We start from the raw sequence: 27,425 nt of genomic DNA on the forward strand, positions 1-27,425 counted from the left end.
ACTGCCGAACACCACTCGTCACTACTCTCCGCTTGGACATTGAACCGTTGACCGCAACTCTTTGAGTGCAGCCATCCAGCCAATAAATAATAGGTACTTGTTTGAAAATAATAAAAATGTAGTAGTTGTAACCTAATGATGAGAAACCCTGAAATTGTGTGAAGCCATTTAAAAATAATTTACTATGTTGCTTACAGTTATAATCTCTGAGTCTGATCTTTATACATATTTAAAATGTATTTTTAATATATGGTCTTTTTATTGCAGATTTCGTACAGCTATGCAATCCATGCTTCAGGGTTTTTTGTTGCTTTTTTTGTTTCCCTTGTATTGACATGTGCTGGTTTTTTCATTGTTTACCGAACCCAAATGTTAAGATGGAGCTTCCATAGTAAGAACCAGGTGAGTCATACTGTCTGTAACAGTACTTTAATTAACTTTTTTCTGTGGGTTATAAGCCGTTGCCCAGGGAGTAGACCACTTATGTTAAGTACAGCAGACTTGGGTCCAAATTGTATTTCTGATTATCAGGAATAAAGATTTGAATTTAGGTCTTAGTTCCTTGGATCTGCCTTAATCTCTTGCGTTGTTATGCAAAACAGTTGGTTTTGAGGATGGAGCATTTTCAGTGTTCTGTATCCAAACTGTGCTAGTTTGGAGAAAGTGTTTCAGTACATCCTAGGCCGGAGAAAGAAAATAAAGTCTCTGATAAATATTCATCAGGTTGGCCTGAGTTCCAGCCCTTGCTGCTATAAATTATTTAGGTATTTATGTAAAGTAGAACAGCTTCAATGAGAGGGAGCCAGAGACCTCAATCAGAATATTACAGTGGTTGGAGCAGTCCTCTATGAGAGGTGTGCTCAGAGGTTTGAACCCCTCCTTCTCTTGGATGGTGTTGGATCTCCTGTCCCTCTGGACAGACCAGAGGAGCTCACAAGTCATTTCCATCCTTATTTTCTGCGGTTGAAAATTACTCCATCAACAATTTTTATTTCTTTTAGGCCTGAAAATATAATACCTTTAAATGAAAAGGGCGTGCCTTGTTTCTTTTTACACAAAAAGCTATGATAAAGAAACCATAAAAAAGGGCCAGTTTGGTCCTAGCATCAGATATTTATACTGGTTTTTTTTGTACAGTAACAGTAATTTTATTAGCTCTCACTGTCAAGGGAGTCTCACTGAACTGTGAACTGAGTCACTTCCATCATTCATGGGATTAGTTTTTCATTTTGTTCACCTTGTAATACTGTAATCTTGCCATATATAATTTGTATGGCATGGTAATTTTTTAAAAATTGGCTTAGAAAGTTTATAGTGGAAGATAACCTCCTAGAAGGCTTTCACAAGCCTGCTGAAGTCAAATGTAGAGTCTTCCGTCTTCTCCATTCATTTCTTAATTTGTATTCTTGATCAGTTGTATGCAAAAAGTTCAGCCTGAAACACAAGTAGTTTATTTGATTTTTAGATATGTATCTGAATTGCACAATTTCTTTATACTCTTTCCAGACGTACAGTTTAATGATAAGTAGGAACCTTCTCACCCAGAGTTACATGCAATAAATTAGATCAGACTCTAGATGTACATTTTTTTTCTAATCTGAAGCTCACTTCTAGTTTACTTCCTTTTTTTTTTTTTTTTTTTTTTTTTTAGGAGATACAGCGTAAGCCTAGTCAAAATTACAAACTGGAGCATTCTCAGTTTAATTCGGGTGATCTCTTCAGTGAAGATATAATTATGAATGATCAAATCATCGATATTCTGTCCTTTGAAGAATCTGGGAACATGCTTCAGGCTTTAGAAGAGTAAGATTTCACTGCTGTTGCATTACATTTATTACATTTTTCGTCAACTGAATCTTTGAACATGCTTTAAGTATCTACTCTTTAATTTTTCTTCATAGTATCTGTTTACACGTGACTGCACTCCCTTAGGTGTTTTGTATTAAATAGCCATCTGTGGGAACTGAAAACTGTCGTATTTCATATTGCTTTACCTACAGAAGTCACAGCTCCATCTGGGCTTAGGTGTGCAAGTTTTCCAGTCCAAATTAACATCTATTTTTGCTTCTCTGTGGGTCACTAAGTAAAGGGAAACTTTTCTGTGCGCAAGAAAATGTTGAAAGGGTGTATTCTACTATTGCTGAACACATTCTGCTTTCAAAATGTTGGCTTTTGTCCTAGAAAAGAGAGCCCCTTCTGGGTGCCAGCATTGCTGGGTAGCTGCATATTTTGGAAACGCCTAAAAGTCTGAGGAGTGACAGTTTGCAGTGCTGCCGGAAGGATACCAGATAGCCAAAACTGGAGGGACCGCTGGGCAGAGCAGGGAAACTCTCCCGATGTTAAAAGGCCAGTTAGGGCTGTTTGACATAAACTTGCCACTGTTAAAGGACATCTGTACTTCAGCTGAATTTGATAAAAAGGTCTGATGTGAGGACAGAGTGGATTTTTGTTTGTTCGATCTTACCGTTAGTTCCTGGCCAGTCCAGTTACAGGCAGAATTATACAACTATAAAATCTGTAGAAGCCAAAAAGGAAAAGTTATGGGACCATGGAAGTAATTTTATTTCTTAAAGGGTAACTAACAGCATTATTATTTCCTGCATTTCCTTGATAATTGGGATATTTATCTCTGTAAATTGCACATTGGTCCCTTCTTTTATAACTACATAGCAGCTCAGGCTTTGAGACAACTTATTCTGAAAATCATTGTGTGAATACTAAGAAAAACAAGATCCAACATTTTTTTTAACTTGCTTTAGTATTAATTTCAGGGATAATTTATCTAGTTTGGAAAAAAAATGCTGTGCTATTTTCAGGTACTTTGTCATTTTGAAAGGTAAATTTTCTTGCAAACCTTTGGATAGAATTATTTTTGTAACTGGATTATTTCTAAACCCATAAAACAGGATTAATTTCTTGGTTTATGTATCCAGGGGCTTAAGTTTTTAAATGTTCTTATGCAGTTAGCACAAATATCTCTCTTGCTTCCGCTTCTTACCTCACAGTTGCTATTTTCTCTGCCCCTAAGGAGGTAGGGACTTGCAGTGAATAAAATAGATGCCCATTATCAAACTGTTACTAACCTTCACCTTCTGAGTTATCTTTTCCTTTCTCTGGGATGAGGATGATAGATGGACCACAAAGGCATCCAGAGTTACAGTGATTCCTGCTACGAAAGATGATTGTAAGGGTGATAGACATTGCTGTTAAGGGTTCACATCAGCTTCTACTTGTTAGCAGTGGATGCTTCCTAATCCCTGTTTAGATTATCCTAATTCTTCTTATTTCTTGTAGTTTTGAACTAGACCTTCTGATTCATTTACTGTTAGGAGGTAACACACAGCTGCACCTACTATATTTTTTTTCTGTTCTTTCCTTCTTTTTATTGGCACTTATTGAGCGTGTGTGTTCATTTACTACATACCTGTCCCTCTCCTCTCTTACTAGTGGTGCAGTTCATCTGACTGAGGATCTCTGCAACATGAACTCCTACACCAACTTGCCCTGAGTTCCCTTTTTCACTCAGGGGTGAAAAAGGGCACTTCTAGGGTATGATTATTCTCATCCAAAAGTAAAACTCCAAAAAATGAGTCGTATGAGTGCTGTGCCCACTGACCCTAAAGCCTGGAGCCTGGTCTGATTAGCTCAGCTATAGGGATCTGGAGGTGGGTGAGACAAATCCCAGTCTTGCAGGCAGGTTGGTAAAAAAGACTACAGCATTACTTTAACACCTATATTAGATACATGCAATATTGTTTCTGCTTTCTTCAGTAGCTATAATACACCCCTTGTTTCATTTCACATTTGTGTGATGTTTCGCTTAGGCTTCTTCCTTATCTCTTAATTTTGGTTCTTTATTTATTCTGCAAGTTGGGGCAAATCAGTCCTTTAATTTCTAATGTATATTCCTTAAAGGTTTCATTTTAGTCTTGTACTTCATAAACTTTTATGTTATCTGCATTTTTAGCTGGTACCAAAGACAAAATATTGTACCATTGCCTTAGGTGCTTCTATGACAGCAATCTAGGCTAAAACCAGAATGGAGTAATCCTTCTTTTTACTGGATTACCTGCTTTAAGGATAGGGATTTGCACAATGTAATGGGAAAGAGAAAGATGGTGCATTTGTAATTTATTAATGGATAATTGCAGTCAATTTCAATGGATTCGGTGCTTGAATGAAATGTTGTAATTTTACTAATTGTGGTCACAATCAGTTCTTCAACAATGTTGCATTTTGTTTGAATAAATTTAGCATCACCCAATAGAATAGTTGTGTTTTCTGTAAGGAAATGAAGTATGAGGTTTGTATAGTCTCATAGGAGTGTCAGTATACTGAAGAGAAGAACTGGACTTGTATTTTGAGCAGAATTTTTTTATGTCATATATATGCCAATATTAATCTTAGCATCATAATCCAGGTTTTTATTATTTGGGGAGGTAAAAATATAGGGGCTTTTGTTAGAGAGTTTTTGATGCTTTAGATATTGTGTACCAACGAACAATGTCTTCCTTGTATACTAGTTTAATAATTTCTTTTGCATGTATTGGTGCAGCTATGTGTCATTTTCTCTACATAGCATACGTATAAGGTAGCTAACATAATTGGTATATTCATTTTAAATTACGCTGTGATAGTAAACATGGTTGGAATCATTCTGGTGCTTTGTTCTTTTGTCCAGACACAAACAAGAAAATTAGAAAAGTAAGAGCCACAGGATTTTTTTGTCCTCTTTCCGACATAAAGCTATGTTAATATTTAATGTCTTTTATGAAGTGTCAGTGCCAAATTGTTTATCAAATACATTAGGAGCATGTGTTCAATATTTATGGACAGGGACATCTTTGGAGTGTAGACAGTTTGCAATGTCAGGAGGGTTGGCTAGAGAACAAAACATACTTTTAATATTTCATAAGGAAGCTTCTTAGTTACTCATTTTGTGAGTTTTGTCTTAATAAGTCATATCCTTGATGTATGTTATGCAGCAAAATATCTTTGCTTTTATTCTCAGTAGATTCCTTACTGTGTGTATTCCTGAACATTGACCCATTGGCAAGGAATGCTAATGAGAAGAACCTATAAGATTTGAATATTTGATGCACGCTCTACAAGATCCTGTTCCAAAATGTTGTGATTCTCTTTTTCTGTATGTCTAGAACAGAATAAGAGAGCTGAGCAGGTTGGGTTCATGTCCAATGTATGAAGTTTGACCATGCTTATAGTCTCAGAAGATACAAATATGTTAAAGACGACTTAATTTCTTTAATTGGCTTTCCACTACTGCAATTTTTCTTTTTCATCTTCATTTTGTATAGCTATGCTTCCTTGAGTTTGGCAAAGCTCTAGCTGAACTTAAACCTGCTTGCTGATACACAATGCATACTGCCAATTATTTTGGAAAATCATTAAGTAATATGTATGCATTGCAGATGATTTTTTTTTCTGATAGTAGAGGGCATGGAGGCTAATGTACTGGAGAACAGGATCAAACTGTCTCCAGAGAGCCTTGACAGAAAAGTCAAAAACAATTTACTGCCATATTAGAAGTTCACTTTTTCTTTCTAAATGTAAATTTCTTGCTGTACATCTCAATTTAATTTGCTGTGGAGCAGATGTGGGGTTTTTTCAGCCCTGAGTTCAAATGGAAGTTAAGAATAAAAGATCACATCATCACAGTAGCTAGACCTGAATATTCCTACATAGAAAATGGTGAGAAAGAGTTGTTAGTAGAAAAAAAAGTGAGGTGCTGTATTTCATAACTCATAAGGTGTAGTTGAAATTTTAGAATTTTTGAAAGGAGGGCATAGTCATTGCTCTGTTTCTGTGCAATGTATACAATGCAAGAATACAACAATAAACAATACATAACCACATGGATATAACAGTAAGCTACAGTGAATAAACATGGAGTGAACCCCAAACCCTGCATTTGTAGTTCTGTGTTACAAATGCTGTTATAAAATTGACAAGTGTGTAAACTATTCATTTTTTTCTATCAGAGAAACTCAAATGCTTAATAAGTGATAAGAGCCCATAAGACAGTGAAACTGAAGAAAACAATTAATTTGAAATTAATGAATATGTATATTTCTAGTGTAAAAAATGGCACTTTTCTTTGATGTTGGCTAACTATGAAGAAATTGTGTTCAGAATTATATGGATCATTTCCACTGTCCATCCAGAACAGTTTCTCTCATCCAAAAAACAGTCTTCTTTTGAGAGTAGTGCTGTTAGTGATGCTTTATTTCATATCATTGTGAAAGAAGATTGATACCTCCTACCATTTCTGTTGTCTGAATACTCACCCCATCTGAGTAGATCAGAAGAATCTTGAGTAGATCACAGCAAAGTTGGAAGCTCCTCAGGCATTAATGTATAATGCATATAGCCATTATATTTATTTATGCTTTTGTTAGTCTCCAGGCTGATGTTGGTGCTTTTAAAATCAATGGTAAAATGCATTATGACTTAATTGGAAGCAGGACTGGAGTCTTTTTATGCTCTTTTTCCATAGTAGTTTTTCAGTGAAATACCCTTTTCTGAGCTCTACTGAACAACTGTATTGTAGCTAGCTGTATTTTTTAAATTGGTTTGCTGAAGGTCACTGGTTTATCAATTTTCATACTTTCTGCAATCAATGCAAAGGTTCTCAGTCCCTTAAATGCATAATTTTAAGAAATATTTTTATACAGATTAATTTAAGATCTGAGATGTCTTTACTCTCCTTATATTGCTTATATTGCTGAGTTAAAGGAATTTGATAGTGAAACTGCTGCCAAATCTAGTGCTTAGACTTTTGGCAGGTTTTCATTAATCATTTTTTTTCTAAAGAGCCACTGATCTCTCAGCTCAGTTTATCATCTTTTTCGGTTTTGTAGGCTTTAAAAAAAATTTTGGCTGTATATCATGAGAATCGTATTTCGGGTTTTGTCAGCATCTTGGCTTTTTCTGGAAAGCTAAACTTAACCTGTGACTCATCCATGTGAAAGCATCCTTCGGTAATCATCACATACCTTTCTTAGCAATTTTATTTACTGACAAGATGTCGTGTATTCTCTGTACACTCTGGATGGGCTGAGTTTACGCTTAGCTGGTTAACAGTGTCGCAGGACTGATGGATGAACTCCCCCAGTTCAGAGCTGGCTGCAGGCCAGTACAGCTTCTGGTGTAGCACAGAGCATCCCCAGACCTCCTCTAGCACAGGCAGGCTGAGCCCAGCCCGGCAGCAGGCAGAGACCAGGGAAAGGCAACGTGCCCTGCTCTGGCACCGGAGACTGAAGGCTTTGGGCAGCTGGTAGCTGTTGGTGGCCGTTCAGACCTCACATCATTATGTCTTCTTCTACTTCAGCCTAGTTTGGGTCTCCTGCAAAGGTTTGCACCTCGTTGTGCTGCAGCCCATGTAAATCCCTGCCCCAAAGTGTTTGCAGTCTCTGTTGTGACTGGATCCAGTGGGAGAGCATGGGAAGCAGAAGACAGAATAAAGGGGGGAGAGGCTGAAGGGAGGAAGCTAGGGCACTGCACACAGGGTCTGCATTGACATGGTAATTAAAAACAAACAAACAAACAAAGAACAAAACCAAAACAAGAAAGAAAACAGAACACAGACGGACTTACTGATGTGGTATTACTAACCCCTCAATAAGTGGATGATTTAGGAAACAAACCACATCTGCAGCTGAAGACCTTTGGTGCCTGTTATACTTGAATTGGCTTTTCTTTGCTTACTGTTACTAAAGCCAGAACTGGCAGATACTGTCTCACATCTCGGCTGTATGATTCTCCCTGACTGACCCTCTCTCCATCTTCACTTCTCTGAAGTGTGACATGGCGACACGGACCACAACACCTCTTTTCTGTTCTCCTTTTCCCTTCTTCACTGCAGCTGACCTGTTGGTGCTTTGCCTGTGGGTGCAGGAGAGGTGCTGTGCTGGCTCAGGCAGTAGCAGTGGGTGCCGCTGGGCTGCAGATGGTTGTGTGTCTGTCCTTCCCCAGCTCCATTCCTCTCTCCAGCAGGAGTTGGTGCAGCTGCTGTGCCCTGGTGCTCTGGGTCACTGCTGCAGTGGAGCAGCCAGGACAGAGGGGACAAACCGTCCACAAATGGCCCTAAATTACATGCTTTTTGGGAACGTTCTGTGTCACAAAGGGATGCTTTTGCAGAAACTGCTACCCTAGGGCTCCAGTCTTCTCTGGATGCTGTTGCAATATGTATGCTATTAATTGACTGCCATTTGCAGATGACAGAGGAGTCTTCTTAAGATGATGGTGTTTTCTGTTTTGGTGAGAAAATGTCACTGAAGGGGAGTTTGCTTGATGTTTCTCTCCCCTTTAGACTTAAGAAAGTTGTGTCACAGTAGTTTCTTATTTTTGTGAACTCTGAACTAATTTTAAAAATGTGTCAGAAAGCCATTAGTTCACTTTGAGACTGTTACATTCAGCCACTATTATATTATGCTGTTCAAAAATTCCCTCCATGGGCCTCTAATTTGGTTAATAAGACTTAAAGACACAATTATTTTGTAGTTAATGAGAGTTTTCCTTTTTTTGTGATGTGTTGTGTTTTGTTTTTTTTCAATTAGTTGGTTCCTTCCTGACACTAGCTGCTTTACTGTATTCTTTTATTAGGTCTATGGAAGACATCAGATGCTTAGGCACTGTCTCTGCTTCTCTGTGTTTGGCGTCTGGGATTCTCCTCTCCCAGATCTTCTCTGACAGATCTTTAAATCCTTTTCCCCTTCAAGTGAGTGAAAAATCTTTACACTTGCTGTTTGCAGCTTCATTTTCTCTGTGTCTGTTCCCCTTTCTCCCCCCCCCCCACACTTTTGCACCACCTACCTTCTGTACTGTCCTCGTCATTTCTCTGCATGCTTTGTCCAACAGAAGGTTTGATCTTTTTTATCAATAGGTTGCCATCTGCTACCTGTACTTCATTGGCTTTTATGTTTCTATTGTGTGAATATGCTCAGGAAGAGATGTGAGATATTTTAAACAGGAATTGCAGTAACAAGCAGAGTGCAGAACATTTAAAGCAACTTCCTGAATCTACCTCGGTTTGTGGAGGCACAGAGAGTCCAGTCAGGATTTTTTTTTTGTCCTAGGTGTCACAAAATATTGCACATTTAAACTCTTCTGATGGGCCTTGTGTCTGAAAGCATTTGGTTTATTATATGTACAGGATTCCTGTGTTGTACTGACTGTTCACATCTAAGACTCCAAGACTATGTTGATGCAGCTTGTTAAAGCTGCCCTCAACCTCTCATTTGGAGTAAGAGCTTGAAGTAAGGTTTCTGGTGCATGTGATGAGCTTGTCTCATTACTGCTGGCTGCTGTGTGGAGGAGGCAGAACAGAAGCAGAGCACGTTACATGGAAGATAGATTCAAAATTTTTACAGGCACAACCTTTCTTCAGTTGCCACTGAAAAGAGATAATGGTCTGGCTACTGTCTTCCAGGATGTGACCTGGGAGAGCTGTGGCTTGTAGTTACTTTTTCTCCATGCTATTAGCCGTGGGTTGGTGGAACAGTTCAGGTGCTGTTTCTGCTCCATTGCCTTCTTCACAGATGTGCTGTCAGGAAAATAGAGGGTGAGAGTTGCAGATTAGATACACTTGAGATCTTAACAGCCTCCTTACTCATCTGCTGACACGTGAGCAGCCAGTGAACTACACTTACTGCTCCTCCTGCATTTGGCATCACGATCTGGAGGAGTGGAGTTAGTGGGGTACTGTAGTTCTTTTTGTGGGCATGAAGGAGTGTAGGAATCTAGCTCAAAATGAAATCAGGTTTAGTCTGTAATGACTTACAGTAAAGAGGAGGAAGTGCTGTGGGGAGACCGAGGGAAAGATAACAATAGGAAAGTTGTGATGTTGTTTGGTTTTGGCTTTCATTCTTGGGGTCACTGCTGAAGAAGACTGGAAAAGTGACAAGTAAATTCAAAGCATTCTAAAAAAGTCCTGCATTGGTGGTAAGAAATAAATGTTGTCTTACGAGCTATGTATCAATGTGGTGGAGCTATGGTGTTGCCTTCCAGGGGGAGAGACAAGGAAGTCAGTCTTTCATACCTCAGTAAGAGAGGGTTAGTAGGTACCGTGACCACCATCTATCAATGCACACATGAAGAACGGAAAAATAATGACTGAGAAACTTGTTATTCCAGCAAACAGAGCTGGAAGTTGAAAATAGTTAAATTCAAGTTGAGGATAAGGTGACCATTTTTAGGTCTTAAAGGAATTATCAAGTAGAATAATTAATTAAACTGTTGTATAGTTCTCTGTTAGGGGATAATTGAAAACCAAGATGAGATGTTTCTTATGAAAGACAGATATGCTTCAGTTAAATCAGAGCTACTGGGCTTGAAGCAGGAATTAAACAGAAAAATAAATCTAGGGGCTTGGATTCTCCAGGCTGATAATAAATTGGTGAATCTGCAGAGGGGAGCCTCCCACCATTGCCTGGCAGTCATTAGGGAAATGTTACAGGATAAATCTCCTGTTTTCTGTATCCTTCTTTTAATTTTAAGCATATTTGCACAAAACTGAAACAATTTTTTTTTTTTGAGGTTAGTTGTCCTAAGTAAAGAGCTTAGTACTAACTGGCCATGTCAGCAGAAGTCCTAGGACTTCTGTAAACAGGAAGACTAAGGTAGAAAATGTGCATCTGCGCTGCCCATTTGAAGTGCTTGCTGTGTTGCTTCAGCATCCTGTTCCCTGGATCCTGCCATCACATGTCCTCTGTGGCTGCCCTCCTGTCCCGGAGGAAGAAGGACTCTCCTCAAGCAGAGAGAGCAGGTCAGCGTCTTGGGGGGACTCGAGTGTGGATGTAGCTGAACACCACTCAGGAAGGTTGTTTACCTGCAGGTGCTGTCCTGCGATGTCCATCCATACACAGCACAGAGAAGCTGGATCGTTGTATTGTCTTAAGGACATTATAGAAAGTATTAGCTCTTACAGGATCTTCAAGATACTGTGAAGAACGTTTCAGACACACAGTGTTTCAGGCACAGGGTTCTGGCCCCATACAGCAGTGATTCCTGCTCCTGAATGGGAGGAATAGGGGGGGAAATGGAGGAGGTTTTGCAGCTGCAACTGGTCAACCCTGGAGTAGATCGCCAAGATGAATATGGGCATTGAATGCACATATCTGGTTTTGAGAGACTGCAACAGAAAAATCTCTCTTCCTCTTTGTGATAGATTATCACAGTTTAAGCTGATTTCTCCTAAATACTTCAAGTATTTGAGTCATTGTAAGAAAGCAACTTAATTCCATCCCATTTTTTTCTAAATGGGGAAAATGCATCTCTTGTGCGTAGCAGAGGGACACTGATGATAATATATTGCTGATGTACTTATTCACTTACATCAGGGAAGGAAAATTTGTTTGCCAAAAAGGTGATGTATTTATAGATTTGCATGCTTCAACAAGTACCATTCTGGATGCAGTATCCTTCTAATATCTTGCAAATCTTGCCAAGACCCCTGCTATGGATTTGAAATTTATTCTAAGGTTTGACTATGGAACAAATCAAACCAATAATTTAGCTTAACTGAAAAAAAGGATGGATTTAAGCTCTTAAAAATGTATTTTGTAGATCACAGGGAAATTGTTGTATACTTAATCCACACACAGAAGCATACAGTGCTGTGTGTTCATGTTAATTGACATGCAAAGGGCAAACCCCACCTAATTCTCTAATCCTGAATTGACTGCAGAATACAGAATGCTATGGAATTTACAGTAGTTATGTACTATATGAAATGAGAATGGTTATCATTCTAATTCAATTAAATCTAAGATAAATGAGAATGTATTCATATGTGACATGATATTTATTGCATTTTGTAAAAAAATCTTGTATTTCCTTCTGCTTTTAATCTCTTTTCTGGAGCTCTCTTAATGTTCATGAGAGAGAGATAGATACCAGCAATTTATTTGTATTGGCATGTAATCAAAACACACCCCCCTCTTCCCTGCAGAGAACGGAATACACCAGCTCAGAACACAAAGCAGTGATGCATTAGTGTAGATGGGTCAGTGAGTTCAGAACTATTTTACAAAGTCAGTGAAATTTATAGTCTGTTCAGATACTCACTTCACCTGCTTCTCAACAGAGGTTTTTTTTGTAGAATCTTTTGTTTGCTTTTAAACTGAGGGAATATTTTGAGTTCTAAAGAAAAGTTTTTCCTTTTTCTGTCTGAAATGGAAATTCCAGAATGGACATACTTCATTAAAGTTGCTATAGTAAAAGTTGGCTCACGCTGCTTTTTAATGAAAGATTACTATCATGGTTAGTAAACTTATATGCTGTGATATCCCTGTGATTTCTCTGACTGCCATTCAGTTACCCAACATTGAATGAATCTAAATATCCTTGTCTTCTGATAGAAACTTTCTGTAATATTTCACACAGTTCTGATTGCCTTTCTGCAGCTTGGAGGTTGCCAGCCTGATGCGGGCAGATGCTGATCTGGAGGCATATCGAATGCAGATATGTAAAGAAGTGATAGATATGATGATGAAGAACATGGTCTTAAGTCACAGCCTCTTTCCTCATGTGGAAAAGAGGATGAGTTCAATTTTCAAAAAGCAGTTTCTTGCAATGGAGAAAGAGATTCAAGAGGAGTATGAAAGGAAGATGGTAGCTTTAACAGCTGAATGTAATCTGGAAACTAGGAAGGAAATGGAGGCTCAACACCAAAAAGCGAGAGCTGCAAATGAAGAGGCTGAAGAATTAATGAAGAAAATGAATGACAAGGTAAATCTGGTATAAAATCAAGATACTTTGCATGATAGGTGGTTTTATATAAATGGCTTCTCTTTTAGATTGGAATGGCAGAGTTGTCCTCTTAGAAGAGTAAAGAGAAAAGCTGTGCAATTTAAGTGTGTTCAAAAATTTAGATGTCGTAAGTATAGTAGTTGTTACTAAGAAACTGTACTTTAGTTCACCAGAAAATGAATTTGTCTCAAGAGAATCTGTGACATCTGAAAACAAAAGACTGTCATTGCCATGATTTTTTTTATAGTCACTTAAACCCTTGCAATGTGGGTATTTTGATTTACCGTATTTTACTGCAATGGTTCCTAAGAACTCCATCCAGACACTGTGTAAAGTATTTTTCGCATTCAGAGCAGAACAAACTCTCTGCATCTTAAACCTTACAATCTAGGTAGAAAGTCTCCAATATTTATATTCTAATTTTGAAGCAAATTAGAATGTAAGCTCAACCAAAGGCTGATTTCCTTCAAACTAAGTGAAGGCAAGCAGAACATTCTGTATTTTAGGCAAAGCAGGGAGTGGACTTCTCTTGGAAATAGCCCCTTGGTAATAGCGAGAGAAATAATTTAAGGCAGAGTATGATTCTTTTCAAGTTTAGGGTCTCCCTTTAAGTAAAAGATTAGTGATTTGTGTCGCTTTCATTCAAAGATCTCTGTCTGAATGGGTAAGTATCATTACATGGGGTTTCACAGGTAGTCACTAGCTGGAAATAGAGCCTGGGTTATCAGTCCAGCATACCATGTACATAATTATGCCCCAGTCTTCCATGTCTTTTTTTCAGGTATATTGAGTGTTTACAATAAAACTGATTCCCCTCAGCCTTTTTTTTTTTTTTTTTTTCAACTTAATATGTCTGGAGAGACACATAATATTTCACATCTGTAAGCTTAAAATGCTAAAATGCCCAAGTTAGTGTTTCATTCTTGTCTAATGTTATAACGCATATGAAGAGGATGACTGAATCCATGAAGAGGTGGGAATAAATAGTGCAGTTTGCAATTACCAGTGGGGCTGTGCTTCTGCAGCAAAAGTGGAGATACGTGGGCATTGAATGTGATGCTGCTGAGTTTCCATCTGACTGTTGCAGTTCTGTGACGGCGACAAAGTTATGTTGGGAGTATAATCCCTTAGACTGGTATATTCCTTACTGGTGTGTGCTCTCTTTGTAGATATTACTTAAGTTTATGGCAGGTGTACTGACATCCAAGAGAAGGCCGTGAAAAACAGCTGGGCAATAACCTCCTCCCCTTCTCAGCCCAAACACAGAGTGTATGTTTCCTGCCTGTTTGATTAATTATTTGCTATCTGCAGCATGTGTCTTGGGAAGGAAGGGTGAGGTGGGGGGGTGCTCCATGCAGAGGACATTTCTCCCTAGATAAATAATATGAGATTTAGAACAAGACCAACATAACTACTGTTAGGAAGCTCTGCTGGCGTAAGAAATATTCTTTGCTCTGTGGGACATGTGTGTTTTGATTCTATAATGAGTTTATGCCATCTGAAACGAAAACTATGAATATGTAAGTCTTACTGGAAGACTGTGAGGAAGTGCTTCTTCTAAAGAAGCTTTTAAATTAATTGCTATTTAATTCTGTTCTATTGTTGTAACTCTATGTTAGTCTATGTTCTTGGATTAATTTATAGAAACCAATAGGTAAAGTAGATCACCAATAATAAGAACTTTTAGAGGTTTGTAGAAGAATAGTTTTTTCCAGTTTATATTGTTTTTAAAATGTATGCTTATTGTTATTTCATTGCTCTGACGTATATGAGCCTATTCAATTTTAATAGTATTTCAGGATTGATGAAACCTAAGGAATCCATTTTCTATATAGTCTTTGTGTTGAATTTCATGCAGCTTTGTATAATTTCTCTTAATTAATGCTTGTAAATTCTAAAAAGTCTTCATTATGCCTTGGAAGTGTTATCTGGATTAGAGACTGACAGCTGCATAACCCCTGTCATGCCAAACAGATGAAAACCGTGGAAGGTGTGCACTGATTTCAAACCTGAAATGACAGTAATCAAAGTATGTGTAAAATATGTATGAGCTAGTAGCACTGCTACTTTGAAATATGCTGAATACTGAAAATCACTTCAGATTTATTTATTTCTCTCTTCCCTATAGCCTGCTGTGGAATACAGAAGTCTTCTGGATAGACTTCACAGGCTGCAGCAGGACCGCCTGAAGAGGTTCCTTCTGATAAAGCAGGAGGAATATTTTGCAAAAGCTTATAGACAGCTGGCTGTTACCCAGAGAAAGGAGCTCCATAATATCTTTTTTACACAGATAAGAAATGCTGCTTTCAAGGGAGAACTGAAGTTGGAAGCAGCTAAAACATTAGTGGAAGATTACTCTAAAATACAGGTAATAGAATGATAACTCTATTCCTAACCTAATGACAGAATACAAACCCACAGTAACGTTTGAGAAATGTTTCAGGAAATATCTGCGCTCAGAACTTGAAAATAAATTATCCGTATGTTGTCAAACTTATAACTAATTTTCATAGGAATAATTTTTAAAAGTATAATGCCATCATTATGCATATCTAGACATCAACACGACTGTATATTGATGCATACACACAGCCATTTTCTACAAGAGTGAGTTAGATGTATTTGCCACAACATTATGTACCTAGTGCTGACTTTTGTTTTCATGGGTCATTTCCAAGTGCCCAAGTGCTTAAAGCTTGTCTTTAGTGCTCAAGGAAAATAAGACTAATAGCTTATACCTGGAATCATAGAGAAGAAAAAAGTCTGAAAACATGTCCACACCATACAGTGGAGAATTGTGATGTATATAAATCCCCAGTTTTGCAGTGAATATTTTGATATATCTGCACATCTTGGTCCTCTGTTTAGCTCCTGAAAGCTCTGTTGGTGCAGGTCTAAGCCCTTCCTATGCTCTGAGAGTAGATTTGGGCTCACGCAGCAAACTTTTGGTTCCAGGTCTACCCTTGCTGGTATTAATGGAACCCTCAGCATGATACAGAAATGTCAGAGTGCCATTTTCAAAAGTAATTTCAGCCCATGTAAAGGGACTTAGGCAACTAAGAGAACAATTATGTCCCTAAATCTGTCTTATGGCATTTTCTAAAACAGATAAAACGCTGTCTAATGAAAGGCCTTTGGAGGTCTGCCTGTATGGTCATTTTCAAAAACCCCTAAGCATCAGTTGCTCTTCTGCACTTCTGAGGATGTGCTGAGCCCCTCAGTCCAAATACATAGATTATTTAAATTGTGATATGTCTGAAGTGTTATGGTTCTCTACTTTGAGAGGTTGAGTATCGGTAGTTTATGTGGTTGGGCATGCTGATGAAGAAAGATGCGTTCAGAACTTTAGTTTTGGTTTCAGTTACATTACTCTTGCACCAGAGTAGCCGGAGTTGTTTCTTCAAGGGTTTTTTTAATCTATTTGTTTTGTGTCAGAAGTTAATATTCTGGATTGCAAAAATTCTGGGAATTATTCTTCTGGCTGCTGCTTGAAGAAGAATGGGATTGTTGTGGCCTTTGAGGTTATAAAGCAACATCTGGAAAGCAGGTACCAAAACATGTAAGGCCCATAGCTAAAACTAGGTGCACTGCAGGACCTCAGTACAGAAAAGCCTCACGTGAGCCACCATCAGATGTAGGTGCAGCAAGCACTTGTGCAAAAGACACCTGGGCAGCCAGCAAAAGATAGGGGAAGTGAAAGAAGTTTTTTTAATGTTTTGGCTGCTCAGACATTGGTCACCTAAGTATCAGACCTCGTCTTGGGTGTCTGATGCTAGCAGAATGTCTTCTATAGACCATCCTGTGTCCGCCTCTGTTCTCTAGCAGCCCCACTTGTAGGTACCTAAACCCTTCCCATTCCCCACTGTTGGAAGCAGGGACTTTTGAGCCAGCCTGTGTACAGTGCTGTTGGCTTTCCCCATGCTGTACTTGAGATGTGTGGAAGACTTATCTTTGTCTTTCAACATCTATTAAATGTTACACTTTATTTAATCATACAATACATAGTAAAGGGGCTGAAAAAAAAGAAAATAAAGAAGGACTTGATACAGCTTATTGCTGTAACTGCACACATGCTGTCTTCGAGTCACAGTTCAAGATGACCTTTCAGCCTCTGGATAGCATTAAGCAGGATCAGTTCTACTAAAACCAGTAGGATTGTGTGTATATTTAATTGTGAGTACCTGATAAAATGACCTGTGAATCAGGGCTCTCGGGAGGTACTCAGGAGAGTACACACAACATTGAGGTATTCAGGCCAAAACCTCCCCACGCTGTTTATTTTGTTTTGTTGGAATAACAGTAATAATTTGAAATGATCATTAGAGTTAAGTTGATGTAAGCTTATTATATTTCACATGTAAGAGCTTTTTAACTTTGTCCTGTTAATAAACTTATCTGGTCTGATACCCACAAGTGTTAGCTGAAGTTAACATTGTGTCTAATTAAATATATTTGTTCATGTTTTTTCCTTTAGGGAGACATTGAAGAGCTAATGGATTTTTTGCAAGCTAGCAAGAAATATCATCTGAATAGAATATTTGCTTACAGAAAGTGTCTTATAAGTAAGATACAGCTAAGGGATTCTCAAGCTTCTGCTCTTATAGATGTGGCAGCCATCCAGATATCAAGTCTTATTAATAAGATGGAAAGGTAAATATCTCAGTTGTTTTTTTTTGGCAGCCATCTGACTACGTTAGCTCCATAACAGTAGAATAGTCTTCAGAGGTTGTTTTAACTGTGTTACCTATCAGGAAAAATTCATTAAAATGTTGTATTTTAAGTTAATTCTAAGAAAATATTTTGCAGCTAATGGCTTTGTTACCTACTGTCCTAGCAAACAAAGGTGAGACTGTTTTCTCTGTCCACTTTGTACAGGACGGAGATGAATTGCTGGTAATATGTATAGTATCTGTTTGTAATTCTGACGTCAGTGGTAACCAGTCTCATCCAAGAGTCTTGATGTCTTTATACATCCATTATTCATGTAAATAGTCCTTACTCATGTGAAAAGTCCATTGCAACGTGTACCAGACAAAACCATTTGTATGGGTTCTTTACATCTGTTTTAAGACCTCAAGCATTTCTTGTGAACTGTGTTTTTAAAGCGGGCAATTGACTATCTTTGATGTAAAAGATAGAATCAAAACATCTTATATTGGTCTTATTCTTCTGAATAATCTCTGTGTGTATGGATCTTGTTATAAGGAAAATAGTTTTCCAAACAGTGTCCTGCTGGACCTTTCAGGAAGTTGTTATTAGAAAGGGAATGCCTCCAGCAGCAATGCATCAGTATAAAGTTTTCTAATAATCTCTTAAAACCTTTTCTGCTTGTAGTGCTTTACTACGTAGAGTATTTATTGCTCTGAATTATTTACCTAGATTCTGGTCTGGACATCGGCAAGATGCCAGTTCGGCAGGTGAAATCCCGAAATAGCTGAACTGGAGTAACATGGGTGCTTCCTTGCAGGTTCTCTCTGTATAGTTTCTGTTGTGATTCAGCCTCCATATGCATCCAGGCTGATACAACTTTTCGGCTTCTTATCTACCTCGCCTATGTTTTAATGTCATTCCCATGCCTTCTCTAGGCTTCATAAAACAGTTTCCTTTGCTGGGGTCCAGCATCCCTTAGATAGTTTCTCCGTAGCATCAAATACAAACAACTACTTTTTACTTTTAGTGCCCTCACTTCACCTTTTCTCCTAATTTTCTTGTCTTTCATTCAGTACAGAGAAGTTGAGGTCTGCCTCTGATTGACCTACGATACTGCTGCTTTTGGCCACACACTTCATCTCCGTATCTTCCTTGGTGCTCGCTTCATTTGGAAGAATGTCCCTGTAAACATCCTTGTTACTGCAGTATTCTCCTTGTTCAGAGACATTAAACATGTGCCACATTTCTTCAGTGATTAGATGTGTGGTATGCTGAGACCAAGCAGTTTATCATACAGTCTATACTGTCTCATTATTTCCTCTACTTTTATTTTGCGTTTCAGTTCAGAGTCCTTTGGGATCAGGACATCTTTTAATTCTAATACTGTAGTTATTTTTATACTGTATTTATATGAAACCAGAAATGAAGGTGTCTTGATGTGATTGAGCCTTCTAGGAAATACCGTAGTACTGATTAATGTAAGTTAACTCCCATAGACTTCTGTTGTGGTAGGTGTTTTGCCCATTATTTTTGTTATCTGGGATTCTAAATAAGTAGATTACAAATAAATCAATAGATAAGCTTTACAGTACTGCATCACCTACAGTTTTAGCTGTATGCACATTGGATCTCTAAATAAATCAACAGCGTCAAAAGAAATAATGTAGACTTTTTTTTTTCTTTCCATCCTAAGACTAGGTAGGTATATATCATCTTCCAGTCATTCTGTGTTGCATGGATTTTCTTAAACTTTCATTTGCTGGATGGTTCCAGCACATCTGTCTTTCTTTATTGCAGCCCCTTTGCACTGCTCTGGACAGGGATTTTAATTGGATGCAGCAAGCCTATGTTTATTTCCTCACTCCAAGACAGGGTGAAGGTGTTAAAAATAATATCTTGGTTATTATCTTGCCTCATTTCCTCACTGTAATAAATCTACATTTTATTCACTAATTTTTTGCCTTGGGTTTGATCAAAAAGGGAGCCAAGACTTAGCATTATCAAACATGGGCAGGAAGCTTCATGCCGTTGTGTTTTTTTTAACATAACACTGAAATTTGACGTTGCTTTCAAGGCAAAAATGACTCTGCCAAAAGATCCAAGAATGATGTTTGGTGGATTCCTCCCAAGGTACTGAGAGGTATTTTAATTCTCTTTGCAGAGTGTTAAAGATGTATAGCAGATAGACACTGGAACAGTGGATAGACACTGTGATAAAGCAGAACTGAGTTTCTGTCCAGTGCATTTGTTATGTAGGGGATGATGTTTTGTAGCTTGCTTAGAAATAAGTCATTTGAGTTTATGGAGAGGGAAGTTTTTCTAACTGTTGCAGGCATGGCTGAGATCTTGCATACTCTTTGAAATTAAATAGTGTAGCAACTGGAGGTAGACCATAGTCTTAAACTTCCATTTGAAAGGGAGATGTACTTAAGACTGAGAATGTGCCCTGTTAGATTCTTGTATTCACTATTAGTTTGAGATCTTTATAATTTTTCTGATAATAGGAGATCTGAATATAAATCCATGGATATGATTGCTTTGTATCTTTAAAATATTTTAAAAATGTTTTTACTTGATTAGATTACATCCTTTAAAGAGAAAATTGTCTCTAATGAGGAGAAGGAGTTTTAAAAGACTAGAATTGCATTCCACGGGCATTAAATGAAAAATGTAAATATTATTAGTAACATAGAAGGTTTAAAATGTCTCATTTGAATATTGTTTATGTTACTATCTGATATTGCCTTCCCTTCCTTCCTTCTTCCTGTTCCTTCCTTCATACACCTTCACTCTTACCTTCACAAACTGCCTCAATTCTGCACTCATCTCTGAGATTATCTTTCTGTTATCCACTTGCTTGATCCCCTCAGGTATCACTGCTAAAGAAACAAAGATCATTCAGTGTGTCTACTTTCTTGAGCCTTATTATGGTACAAATTGCCTCAAATATCATTTTGCTTTTAAGAATTTGGTATAACAGACCTCAAACATTGTCATTACAGAGCAGGTTATCTATCTGAAAGTCATTTGGGATTGCTGCTGGACCGAGCTGAGGCTGAAATTAATTCTGTTAAACAGAAACTCGATCATGATTTAAAACAAGAAAAACAAAAGCTTCGCCAGAAACTCATTACGAAACGAAGACGGGACATGCTACAAAAGGTAATTATTTTCACTATATTTGTTTTCACAGGGCTTATAATGAATTAAAAATGGAATTAATTGAAAAATCATTCTTAGGAGTCAATATTGCCAGAAGCACAGATGAAAATAAGTGTCTGTTGGTTTTAGCTGTGTATTGCCATGTGCTGTGTTAATTATGCATTAATTAATAGCTGTTCTATTAGAAAAACCTACAAAAAAGTAATATAACTGGAGAAACTTGTGAAGCCCCTCTACTTAGTCTAACCTGTCCAAGGGGGTTATGACAAGACAGGCAAAAGCCAACGGAGGTTCTAGAGTCAGTGAGGGTGATGGCACAAGATCTGTGACGGTCATTGTCACAGATGGGTCTCATGGCTATATGTGACTTGAGTGACTACTACAGCACAGATAAAATTCAGCTGCAAACCAAAACTATTTAAAATATATGGCTGCTTGTGGTTTGCGGTAGGACTCATGTCACCTAACCTCAGCCATCTAAAAATCAAGGCTAACTCCCAAGAGTTCCAAGTCATCTTATAATGGAAGATGACTTGCAGGTGGTCTGAGGTAAGTGGAAGAGAGTTGTTATTCAAAGGTCCCTGTCTTTCCCTGCCTAAGGGATGCAGAAAAGACTATCTTGGATTAGGTGATATTTCTTTAGATGACCGAAGTTAGGTGAGATTGATTTTACCTTTTGCGGGACATGTGTTTGTGTTTTCTGCTCTGTAACAGATATCAGTGCAAGGAGACACGGCAGGTATAACGATGGAGACTTAATTGTTGTATTTATTCTCAGTATAGGTAGCTTTGGATTAGCTTTTCAGTGAAATTGCTGCATGCTGTAATGATGGGGAAAATAATAAAAAAAACTCAACATTTTTTTCCCTCTCTACTTTCATCTTTTTCTTCCTTGGTATTTGATCCAGATTCACTTCTGGAATGCTGTCAGGTCATTACTACTTGGCAAATGGGGCTTATGTGATACCACAAGATCATACATTTGTGGCAATAATCCAAATTATTTTATATCTAGCAATAATCAAAATTTTCACAGGCCTTTCTATCTAAGAATAATCTGAATTATCACAGGCCTGCTAGATACACAAAAAGGCATCCTGTTGAGGGCTATGTGAATCTCTGGACACTGAAAAGCAATTTTGAGAACACTGAAAAGCAAAAGTATGAAATTTTGCATTGCTATGAAATACATATTTAAAGAGCCAAAATTTGAGAGATGTTCCTTCTCTTAACCTTACTCTTCCTTTGATAAATGAATCATCAGAAAGAGCATCGGAAGGAGCAGCTGTCACCTGGAGAAGCCTTCAGAACTACTAAGGAGATCACTCATTACCTGAGCCACTGGAAAAATATTCTGAGTGATCACACCACTGAATTTGAAGAACTTACTGAAAAGCTTGACAGTGAGGCCAGTGAAGAGCTGAAAGAGCTTATATTTAGTCTAACGCAGAAAGCCAGTGAAGAGCTTAAACGTGTTCAGTATGGAGTGTTTGTGCAAGAACTGGTCAAGCTCAACGTGCCAAAGATGTTTCTGCTGGAAGCTGTGGAAGAGCATAAAAAAGAGATGGTTGTTAAACATGAACAGCTTGAAAGGGAAGAGTGTGACAAGAGCATGGCAGCTGAAGAGCTGCTTCAGCTCACCAGGCAGAAGCTGAGCCAAGAACTGGAAACGAGTCTTTTGGAACAAAAAAAATTAAGGAGCTGGGAACAATCAGTATTCATGCAAGTAACTCTATGCTTTTCCTAGTTATTCTTGCAAATAGAAATGAACTAGGAGTTTTCACACCTGTCTGGGTATAATTCCTAATGATCAGTTCTCTGTCAGGCACCTGGGAATTGATTTATCATGAGTGCTCAGCCCCTGCAGTGCTGGCAAGTGAGCCAGCACTCCTAGCACTGGAGGGGAAATTTGGGGAATGACAGTTTTGAAACCAAAAACTGAAGTGGTATTTTTATACTTCTCTTCACTGTGTGTCAGGTTTCAGTTGCGCGTCTTTTGTTATTCTCAGTCCCTTCTCAGAGATCCAGTACTTTGAAAATGTCATTTGATGTGTCAGGCCTAATTAGCCCCACATCTAATTTTGATGTATTCCTTCCAGTCACAAGTCTAGCCTCATTCACACAGTATTTCCATATATTTCATAAATGCACAGCACAGTAGCATACCTCTGCAGCTTGTGGGCTCCATCCATCAGCCTTGGCCAGTCCGGTCTGCTGACAAAGTGCCCCTGGTACCGAGCCCCCAGCCAGAGGCATCCCAGCACAGGGGATGTTGCAGAGAGGTTTGCTGATCCCAGGTGCACCTTATGGCCATTACTGCCACCTATGACCTGACTTTGGGGTGTGGGAAGGCAAGTGGTGGCCTTGACACTATTGGGAGACCTTGTGCAGGGAGAGACCGTGGCTGCAGGCTAGAGTTGATGTGTGTCGTGCCTCCAGACTGGACAGCAAGGTCTCCAAGAGATTTGCACCATTCATTAGCATGCCTTCTTTCAAGTACACTTATGACTAGTTGTTGGATTACCTGAATATTTACAGTACTACATTTCCTATGCAATGTCTGTTTAGTAACAGACATCATTGAGAGCTGCAGCTTTAGGGGAAGCAACTGGAACAGGCAAACCTGCATTAGGCTGTGTGCTCCTGGAGCAAGTGTACTGGGCATGAGAAATTGAAGCCGAGGGGTGGGGAAGAAAAGCATTAGTAAAGGTTTTTCCTTTATACCTGTTCTTTAAAGCAAAACAGATTTGCACGGGCCGTTACTTCCAAACAGCATCTTTGTAAGTTTGCCAGCTGCACAGTGTAAAACTGTAAAACAAGAATATAAAAAGAACTTTGACCATTATGTTTTCTTTGTTAAAGAAAAAAATCAATTTGTGTCTTGTTTTGGTTCTAATTTCAAGGGCTTTGTATTTTATTCACATTTTAAATACTTTTCCGTAAGCCATTTCAACGTATTTTGTAGCTTGTCTTATTATCTCTTATTTACATTGCTGAGAGCAGACCAGCACGAGTGGGAAAGTGGATTATATGACCCAGTAGGTCTTTCTTATTTCTTTCCTATTTCTAACTTACAATTCCTTCATAATTGTTTTCCAGCCTGCGGTGTCGCCTGTTGTATTTGTTAGATGCTATAACTTTATTTACAGCACCAGTAAGCCCTTTTTTTCCAGTAAAGTACTGGAAAATATATACAAAAATGCAGCATTTGCACAATTATTCTATCAAAAGCCCCCTAAAATCTGTCACTTTCTTTATGTTCAGTCCACTGTCTTTCAGTTTTGATATTTCAGTGACAGATGCCAGTTCTCATGTTTATGTTTTCATCAGGTATCTAGTTTTCACAAAGAATTATTTTGAATCATAGCTTGTAATTTTTGTTGCTTAAAGTCCTTTCTAAACATGGACATGACAAAACTGTGATTTACTGTATTTTCTTTTATATCCCTGTCTACGTACGTGTATATATGGATATATAGTATGGATTTTCTTCTAGAAGTCTAAGACAACATGAGAAATAGTTAAGTATATTGTAAATGCTTTCTTGGAGTAAGATTGCTTTAAAGTACGTACTTTTTTGAAGAGGAAACTTCATGCATTAAAAATGTTATTATGTTTTAATTTAGGATTTAGCTGCACTTTGCTGAATCAGTAAATGGAAATAAGGATTTCTAAAGTCAAATATTTTAGTGAAATGATGAGGTGATACAGGCCTGTGATATACTGAATAAAAGCATCAGTCCTAACGGAACATATGATGTATTTTTACATTACTACAAAACTACTTTTTAAAAAATATACTGTTCATGCTTTAAGTACAAATACAATTTTTGGGAAATAGAGAAAATTTCCAAACAAAAAATTCTGCTATTTTTTATTAAATACTCTTAAAGAAATATTTTAGTCACTAGATAAGATTAGTGTAGTCTAAGGTGTTAGTCACACCTCGAAGATGAATTTAGGCTTTAGCACGCATGAGCTTCAGCTTGACCTGAGGATCAGTTCCCCTCTATATTGAGAACTTTCCTTCTACAAAATGGGAACTTTGAATGATTCAAATTACTGCTAAAGCATATTCCGTGTTCAGACTGCTAAAAGCTTTTTTACAAAGAACAGCTGAAACCCTTGTGACTTGATGATGGGAGGAATGATGTATATGAGTTTATAATACAGAGATATTTTATAATTTTTTTTTTCCCCTCTCAGTAGCTGTGACTGCTAAGTGCTGGGAAACAGCATGAGGAGGCTTTATGGGAAGCTTTTGTCTCGATTTCAGACTTAAATTCAGGGTTTGTGTTGTCTGAAGAGGTGGAAGGATTCCATGCATAGGAAATGTGCTAAAAATTATTTATTTGTTTGTTAAATATTCCAAAATTGTTTCCCTTTGAAAATTAAGTTTTACAGTCCAGGAAGTTCTGTATGCAGAACTTAAAGCATCCTCAAGGATATTCTGGACATGCAAAGCAGCTCAGTCCTGTGTGTGGAATCATTAACTGATGTATGAATAAGACAAAAAAGGATGATCATTGTCATGTAAAGTATTTGTGTGCATGTCTTTTACATTTCATGTGAAATTGCCTTTATCACTGAACAGCAAATGGCTTTTGTTTTTTTAACAGGCAGATTCTAAGTTCACCCCTCTCACTATCAGAAGAGGAATTGCTTAGAATAAGGCAAGAGCTGCATTGCTGCTTCTCCCAGGTGGACAGCAGCTTGGCTTGGCCCAAGATAAGAGCAAGAACCTTGCTTCAGGCTTTTGAGGTGGAACAGAGAGACATGGAACTGCTGAAAATCAATCAGAATTTAGCAATGACCAATAAACAGGTGGGAGTGATGTGGGATCAGTGTGAGGGTGTGCACGGGGTTCATGGGTGTATCTGCAGATATGGGTCTATAGTTTCTCTATAGGTGTGACAGTGGTGCACACTTCTGTCTGCGTGGATCAGTGGACCTAAAAGATAATTGTTTGGGTAGCAGTTGGGATAAATAATTTCTTTGCATATGCCTGCATATTTCTGCTGCTTACATGTCCTCCAGCTTTCCCAAGAAGGGAGCATAGGTATAAAGAAGCAGATGGGTGGTGAAAAGGAGCTACATCTCTGAGGAGAGTCAACTGAAATGCCAGGGAGCAGTGTTGAGCCTGGCACTGAGTGTCAGGGACACGTTGAGTCCCTTACAGCCCAAACCTGGGTTCTCTGGCAGCCCCTACACAGTATTAAATTTGGCACTAAATCAAGGAAAGATTTAGAGAGGTTTTATAGGGGAGTGTCCTACACTATCTTGTCCATGTAGGAAAGGGGTAAGGGGTTTTAATTCCTTCAGTAAAATATAAAACCTGTGGAATCATACATTATTTTAAATTCTTAAATAGGAGGAAAAAAGTTTTTCTGTATGAATTGAATACAATGCCATCATAAAAAGGACTTTCCCTTGCTTTGTTTTTATTCAGCTCTGGTTTCTAAATGTGTAAACTAACTGGGGTTAATTGTACTAGGAATTAGCCTAGTTCAAAACCTTAATAATTTCTAAAGTATTAAAGAAGGGAAATGACTTTGCAAAGCCTTATAGTTGAACAGATGTTATAATTTTCCCGAGAGTACATTATACTTAGTTGATATTCTTGTAAAGAAATATAAAGGTCAAGAATAATTTGATTACATGGAACAGTGCCTCTTAATACTATCATGGTTCATTTGTGATTCATATACTGTGTCTTGAAAACAATGTAGTTCCTAAATTAATATTCTTTGTTCATTTTTAACCATACTGAGAAGACAACATATCAGTTAAAATCTTCTCTTATTATAATTCCTAAAGCTTGTTTAAAATAAAATTTATGTGCTAGCAGTTTTCATGGAAAGGGTGAATATATAATTCTGCTTGAAAGAAATTAGAAAGGAAATTTCTAACTTTGTCTGAATGCCGGAAAGGTATCTTCTGAATCAATAGGCAGCACCTTCATTTCAGAAATATTTTCTCAGGGAAAGTCGTCCTTGACAAGTGTTTCATTAATTGGTAGATCTGCCTATAATAGCAAGTAATAGTCTTAACGTTAGCATACTCATATACCTCTTATAATTAAAGCATTTTGTGCTCTTCTTCTTACAGCAGCATTCTAAAATGAAAAAAACAGGATCCAGGAATAGAAATAAGATAGATATTCTGAACAAATCTTTGCAGGACAAAATTTTCATTTATGAAGACTTGGTGAAAGATGAAAACTTGAATAAGGTAAGTGCAAACTTTTTCTGTACTGAGGTAAAACCTAGTTCTTAAGTAATTAAAGAATGACAGCTTTCTGTCAGTGTGAATAAGAATGAAATAAGAAGGGCATGAGGTGTAGTGGCATGATGCATCTCTCTACCCTTGCCTGCATTTGTCAAGATGTTGTATTTCAAGCTTAATAGTTTTGGCTTTGTTTTAATTTTTGCACCTTAGTTATAGAACTGATTTCATTTCTCAGACTTTTTTCTTCTGGTGGTTCTGGGGCTTGGAATATGTGTGATTGCAAGACTCCCCTGGATCCTGTGGTTTTCTTAGTAAGGCTTTCAAAACATAGAATCATAGAATAGTTTGGGTTGGAAGGGACCTTAAAGATCATCTAGTCAAAGAATCATAGAATGATTAGGGTTGGAGGGAACCATCAAGATCATCTAGTTCCAACCCCCCTGCCATAGGCAGGGGCACCTGCCACTAGATCAGGTTGTTCAAAGCCTCATCCAGCCTGGCCTTGAACACCTCCAGGGATGGGGCATCTACATGTTCTCTAGGAAGCCTGTTCCAGTGCATCACCACCCTCACGCAGAGTAAAGAATTTCTTCCTCTTTCAGCTCAAAGCCATTACC

General features: G+C 38.0%; 1 protein-coding gene across 1 annotated transcript; it reads left to right on the forward strand.

The window, feature by feature from the left end:
• Positions 1-267: 267 nt before the first annotated feature.
• Positions 268-26,811, forward strand: EVC2 (Ellis van Creveld syndrome 2; the record flags this gene model as incomplete). Its single annotated transcript, XM_010087054.1, has 9 exons — positions 268-402; positions 1,652-1,803; positions 12,423-12,747; positions 14,897-15,136; positions 17,243-17,418; positions 20,421-20,580; positions 21,845-22,302; positions 25,200-25,404; positions 26,689-26,811. Coding segments are annotated over 9 exons (1,974 nt in total), but the record flags the coding sequence as incomplete, so codon positions are not given.
• Positions 26,812-27,425: the final 614 nt, after the last annotated feature.

The sequence above is a fragment of the Pterocles gutturalis genome, unplaced genomic scaffold, assembly GCF_000699245.1.
Source record: "Pterocles gutturalis isolate BGI_N339 unplaced genomic scaffold, ASM69924v1 scaffold41051, whole genome shotgun sequence".
Lineage (NCBI taxonomy): Eukaryota > Metazoa > Chordata > Aves > Pterocliformes > Pteroclidae > Pterocles > Pterocles gutturalis.